The sequence below is a fragment of the Halichoerus grypus genome, chromosome 5 (assembly GCF_964656455.1).
Source record: "Halichoerus grypus chromosome 5, mHalGry1.hap1.1, whole genome shotgun sequence".
Taxonomy (NCBI): Eukaryota; Metazoa; Chordata; class Mammalia; order Carnivora; family Phocidae; genus Halichoerus; species Halichoerus grypus.
The window spans coordinates 48,748,086-48,754,085 of NC_135716.1; the positions used below are offsets into that span (position 1 = coordinate 48,748,086).

At 43.8% G+C, this 6,000-nt stretch overlaps 1 protein-coding gene across 2 annotated transcripts in view; it reads right to left on the bottom strand.

Moving 5' to 3' along the window:
• The window catches only part of E2F5 (E2F transcription factor 5), a 24,413-nt gene extending 18,823 nt beyond the window's left edge, over window positions 1-5,590 (bottom strand). The window contains exon 1 of one of the 2 annotated variants that reach the window (XM_078072259.1): window positions 5,055-5,590. In XM_078072259.1, the coding sequence (XP_077928385.1) occupies window positions 5,055-5,288 (234 nt within the window). In that variant the 5' untranslated portion in view covers window positions 5,289-5,590. The remainder of the gene's footprint in view (window positions 1-5,054) is intronic. The other variant, XM_078072258.1, reaches the window with a different exon arrangement.
• Between the last annotated feature and the right edge of the window lie 410 nt (window positions 5,591-6,000).

The window sequence follows — 6,000 nt, forward strand, 5'->3', positions numbered from 1 at the left end:
GTGTCATACACAATAGTTTCACTAAAAATTCTCTGTGCTCTGCCCTCTCACTTCTGAACCACTGATCTTTTACTATCGCCGTAGTTTTGCCTTTTCCAGGATGTTATATACTCAGAATTATACAGTAGGTAGCCTTTTCACATCAGCTTCTCTCACTTAGTAATACACATTTAAAGTTCTTCCACGTCTTTTCATGGCTTGACAGCTTTTTTTTTTTTTTTAAAGCACTGAATAGTATTCCATTGTCTGAATGTGCCAGTTTATTTATCCATTCACCTACCAAAAGACATCTTGGTTGCTTCCAAGTTTTGGCAATTACAAATAAAGCTGCTATACACATTCATGTGCAGGTAGACATAAGTTTCCAACTCATTTGGGTAAATACCAAGTAGTGTGATTGCTGAATCATATGGTAAGAATATGTTCAGTTTTCTAAAAACTGCCAGTCTTCCAAGGTGGCTGTACCATTCTGCATTCCCACAAGTAACGTATGAGAGTTCCTGTTGCTCCACATTCTTGCCAGCATTCAGTATTGCTAGTGTTTTGTGTTATTTTGCAATTCCAATAGCTATGTCGTAGTATCTCGTGTTGTTGCTTTATGTTTCTTTAATTTTGGTAAAATACACATGACATAAAATTTACCATCTTAACCATTTTTAAGTGTACAATTTGGTAGTTTTAAGTACATTCACACTGACGTGCAACCCATCTCCACAACTCTTATCCTCTGGCAAATTCTAAATCCATAGTATGACTTCGCTGGGGCTGCCATAACAAAAGACCACAGACTGGGTGGCTTAAACAACAGAAATTTATTTTCTTACAGTTTTGGAGGCTAGAAGTCCAAGATCAAGGTGTTGGCCAGTTTGGTTTCTTGAGAAGCCTCTCCCCTTGGCTGGCAGATGGTCACCCTTTCGTTGTGTCCTCACATGGGCTTTTCTCCGGGGGGATGAATCCTGGCGCCTGTGTGTCCAAGTTTCCCTTCTTCTAAGGACACCAGTCTGAATGGATTAGTGCCTATCCCGATGACTTCATTTTAACTTCATCATCTCTTTAAAGGCACTATCTCCAAATATAGTCACATTCTGAGGTACGGAGGATTAGGGCTTCAACATATGGATTTTGAGAGGACACAGTTCAGCCCATAACATGCTGAACCATTAAACAACTTCCCATTCTTCCCTTCCCCCAGCCCCTGGAATCACTCTTCTATTTTGTCTCTATGAACGTAACTACTCTTAGTTACTTCATATAAGTGGAATCATATAGTATTTATCTTTTTGTAACTAGCATAATGTCTTCAGGGTTCATCCATGTTGTAGCATGTGTGAGAATTTCCTTCCTTTTTGAGGCTGAATAATCTTCCATTGTATGTACATATCACATTTTGTTTATTTATTCATCTGTTGATAGACACTTGTATTGCTTCTATCTTTTGGCTACTGTGAATAATGCTATGAATATGGGGTATACAATTATCTATTTAAGACACTGTTTCTAAATCTTTGGGGTATACACTCAAAAAAGTGAAACTGTCCTGAGAATTGTTAAGTATGCCCCAAAGTTCTGGCTGTCCTACTCATATATCTTTCCTTAGGCTAATCCTATCTTTATCCTGTGACACCAAATCTTTCCTTTATGTCACAAACTAAGGCCTTAGATTAATTATTTATTTCTTCCAGGGCATATATTAATTAGCTAATCATAAATTGGTATGAGTCAGGGACTTGTGAGATAAGGAACATCATAAATACTTTATCATTTTAACCTAGGTATTATGCAGGCAATTAGTAACATAAACAATTTTAATACAATCTTAATCATGCTTTAAAATTCAAGGTGGCACCAAAATGACAAATAAAATATAGAAACTCAGTTAGAAATTATATTTAATAGGAATTTCCAAAACAATATATAGGTAGTCATGACTATCTTAACAGCGCTTTAAATTCTTACTTCTGGAAAAGTAGAACCCTAGTTTAATTTGTGAAATAATGTGGAATTCACCATCAATACCCTCATTTTTAAAGGAGGAGCTCAGGGCACCTGGGTGGCTCAGTACGTTGGGCTTCTGACTCTTGATTTCAGCTCAGGTCATGATCTCAGGGTTGTGAGATCAAAACCCCAAGTCGGGCTGCATGCTTAGCATGGAGTCTGCTTGAGATTCTCTCCCTCTGCCCCTTCCCCTGCTGTGTGCGTGTGCATGCTCTCTCTTTCTCTCTCTCTCTCAAAAATAAATAAGTAAAATCTTAAAAAAAAAAAAAGTAGGAGCTCAATACCTCTTTCTTCTGTCATGGGCAGAGGGATAAAAATAATCATGTGTTTTTCTATAGAAGAAACATTCTATGTTCTTACATAGTTGAAAAACTTAAATGAGAGAAGTTTGTGGTTTTTTTAAGGAATACTAAAAGACAGTATAGCATAAACAATAGAAAAATGGTCTACTTTCAAATCTTACTCTGTCACTTTCTACTGTGTGACACTGGGCAAGTTACTTAACATATCAATTTTCTCATCTGTGAAATAGGGATGTTAGGCCCAAATTTCCAAGTTGTTAAGACGATAAAATTAGTTAATATATGTAAAAAGTCTGGAACAAACTCTCAATAAATGCTAGTTATTAGCAGCATATATTGGCAAGCCAGATAGCTTGCTTGAGAGGAGCAAGGGATAATGTGTCATCTCACTGGAATAAAAAGATAAGTACTGCACCCCACTTGTGTAAATAAGACCATATAGTATAGGTGTGGGAGTGGGAGAGAGATATATAAGTTTCACAAACCACCTTCAAGGTGTTTCTAATCTCTAATTGTTAAAGTATACTCAAACAGCTTTATTAGAATTTATTTGCTTTATTAAGCTACATCCTCAGGTATATTATGAAGAAGAAATGCATCACCAAGATATAGCATCCTGTTCTTATTTTTCAGTAGTAGATGTCATGGTTCACAATAAGAAACACTGGAAAGATTTCACTGTAAGATTTTTATATGAATAAGATTTTACACATATATGTAAATAAATGAAAAATATATGTAAATAAATATGTATATTTTTCATGTATATGTGAAAAAAATGATACTCAAAGTGGTCTTTAGGAGTAAAAAAATCATTAATACAAAGAGACATAATGTTACTGCAGAAATCTTGGAAACTTTTAGGAAAGTTCCAGGATGAATGAAACAATGCTGTTACAATAAATTAAATTCCACTTCCTACTTACTTTCTCTGTGACTTCTGGAGAACACTTATATGGCTTTAGATGAAACAAGAGGAAGCCAAAGAATTTAAAGGCAAGTAAGGCAAAGTTCCATCATATTCCCAGCTGAGTTGAGAAAGAAGCCCTCAAAGTTAAACCCTGAGTTCAGCTCTATCTGGAAAACCCCAAACTTCCCTGATTCCCTTTAACTGAAACCACAGTACATTTACACAGTAAATTCAGGATACAACTCAATGTCTAGATTTTGAATAGCAGTTTGCAAGCCATGTTTTGTAACATCTCTGGCTTTCTCTGATGACTTCATGACTTCCTTTGAAATTCTTTAAACGGAATCCATTTTTAGTTCTTGACAATCTAAATACTATATATACACTATAAAGCACTTTCAGGGAGGAAGCAAGGGAGGAAAGGCTGTAGAAAGAACAAGGAATTTCCAGAGCTGGGGGGAAATTCCAGGAATAAAAAGATAGACAGTAGAAACGACTTGCCAACATGCAAAATGCACACATCATGCCTTATTTGAATTCAGATAATTCAACAATCACTTAATGAACACCTACTGTGCGCAGGGTAAGGAAAAGGCATTAAAAGACAAACGTCACCCCCTGGGCTACACTCAGAGGAGGGCCTCTAGTAGAAACCTTCAAGTCCCCCGGAGTCCTCTTCTCTACTTTCAGGGAATACTACAGACGCCGTTTCCTTTGCTCTAGGCACAACCTTAATGATCTAGGTCACACTTTCAAAGCCAAGTAAGGTAGTCCCACTGGCACTCCCCTGGGTGCTGGGACCAATCAACAGTATAAAATCAGATTTCGGATATCGGGGAAATGCCTAGGAGGGGGTCTGCGGTGATAAATGACTCGTTAGTAATTTTTATTTGTTTTTAAAGCTTTGGTTCCTACTTAAACTTGGTGCACTGGTTGAATTTTAATTCAAGTAATCACATTCTCCTGTTCCTCGGCATTGTGGAATCCTTCCAAATCGTGCCTGGAACGGTTAAGTCATTCTGTTTAACCGAACAGCTTTTGATGCATATTGTTGTTTGAAAAACTGTAGTAAAAGACGAAGCACACGTTCTCATGAAACAGGAGTTTACTAAGCGCTTCCACCACCTTGAGTCAAAGTTCTAAAACATCCCCTTTCTGTGTGACGGCAAAGCTCACTTTTAGAAATCTGTATCAGATACCAAATTAAATCAAAAATCAAATATGCCCCTCCCAATCATCAGGACGATGAAAAGAATTGTGCAGGGAAGCAGTTTTTTTTATTATTATTATTATTACTATTATTATTTCAACGGGGAATGAGTGTGGAAAGTTCGCTTTTCTCCTCTTTCATCCGGAAGAGGTGGCAAAATCGGGTTTTTTGTTTTGTTTCGAACAACGGGAACACGGTCTCCTCTAGAATAGCCTATTAAAACCATCAATTCCCAACAGCAAAATCGATCCCCAGGTGTCTCCAGGCAAAGTGCCCGGGTACCCCCTGCGCCTCTGCCACAGGTGGACGCGGAGCAGCAAGGACCCTCGGTCGCCCTCGGGTTCCTGCGCCAGAAGCCACGCGGGCGCGCTCCAGGTCCTAGGCTCTTTGTCGAGAGCCCAGCGCGGCGCCGGGCCCTATTGGTTGTGCGGCCGGTCGGGACCATTCTGGTCCCTCGTCCCTCCCCCATCCCGGAGTCCTGGGCCTGGGCACCAGCCACATGGCCCTAGCTTTGGGGTCGCCCGGTCCCCGCGGGGCGCGTCCACACCACGCCGCCCGACCCACTCTTCAAGGGGGTGGGCTTCTTCGGAGGCCGCGGGCAACGAAGTCCGCCCCCATCCCCGCCTCCCGCGCTCACCGCTTTGAGATCCAGGACGCCGTCCTTGGCCTCCTGCAGCAGCGACACGAACTTGGTGGTGAGCAGCCCCAGGCTCTTCTCGTGCCTGCTGCTACCGCCCCCGCCGCCCCCGAGCTGAGGCGGCGGTGGCTGCTGCGGAGGCTGCGCCTGGGAAGGCTGCGGCTGAGGCCGCTGGCCCTGGCCCTGGCCCTGTGGCGCCTGCTGGCCCGAACTCGCGGGCTCCGCCGCCGCCATCGCGTCCCCACGCCGCTGTGCTGCGGCCCCCGCGCCCGGCCGCTCGTCTGCCCCCGCCCGCCGCCACCTGCCGGGCCGGCTCTGCAGCGGCCGCTCCAGCCGCCGCAGGCCGAGAGCAGAGCCAAGGGTCGCGGGCCCCCGCAACAACAGGTGCGCGCGCGGCGCCCACGGGACTCGGGGCGGCTAGGCGCGCCGGCCTCCGCCCCCTCCCCAAGCCCTGAGAAGCGTGAATGAAGCCCACGACCGAGGGGAGGGGGAGTGGAAGCGAAGAGAAGGGGCAGCGAGGGGTGGGGACCCGAGTTTAAATGGCAGGAAGTGACGCCGCGGCTCGCCGTTGCCTGGAAACGCATTTTTCTGTGGGAAGGAGGAGCGAGCGGGGAGGAGGGGAAGCGTCGGTGAGTGTGTTTCACACTCGCCTCCCCGCTGTTCGTGAGCTGCCTGGAGGAACGACGACCTCCCGCAGCGACAGCGGGAGAAAGCAAGGACATCTCTGGGGCAGAAAATCACTCTGCCCAGTGGCCCTTAGTTTCTGAGCTCCGTTTGTAGAGCCGCAGGAGATCAGATTTGGGTCGCTTATCGTCATTGGGTATTATCTGCTGAGCGCTCTTTTTGAGCTTTAGAATCTTTTGCAAACATTTCAGTGACCGGGACCAAGTGCAGGGTTTTATTCCATAGATCATCTTTTTAAGTTTGGAATGCAAGAGAAGCAAAA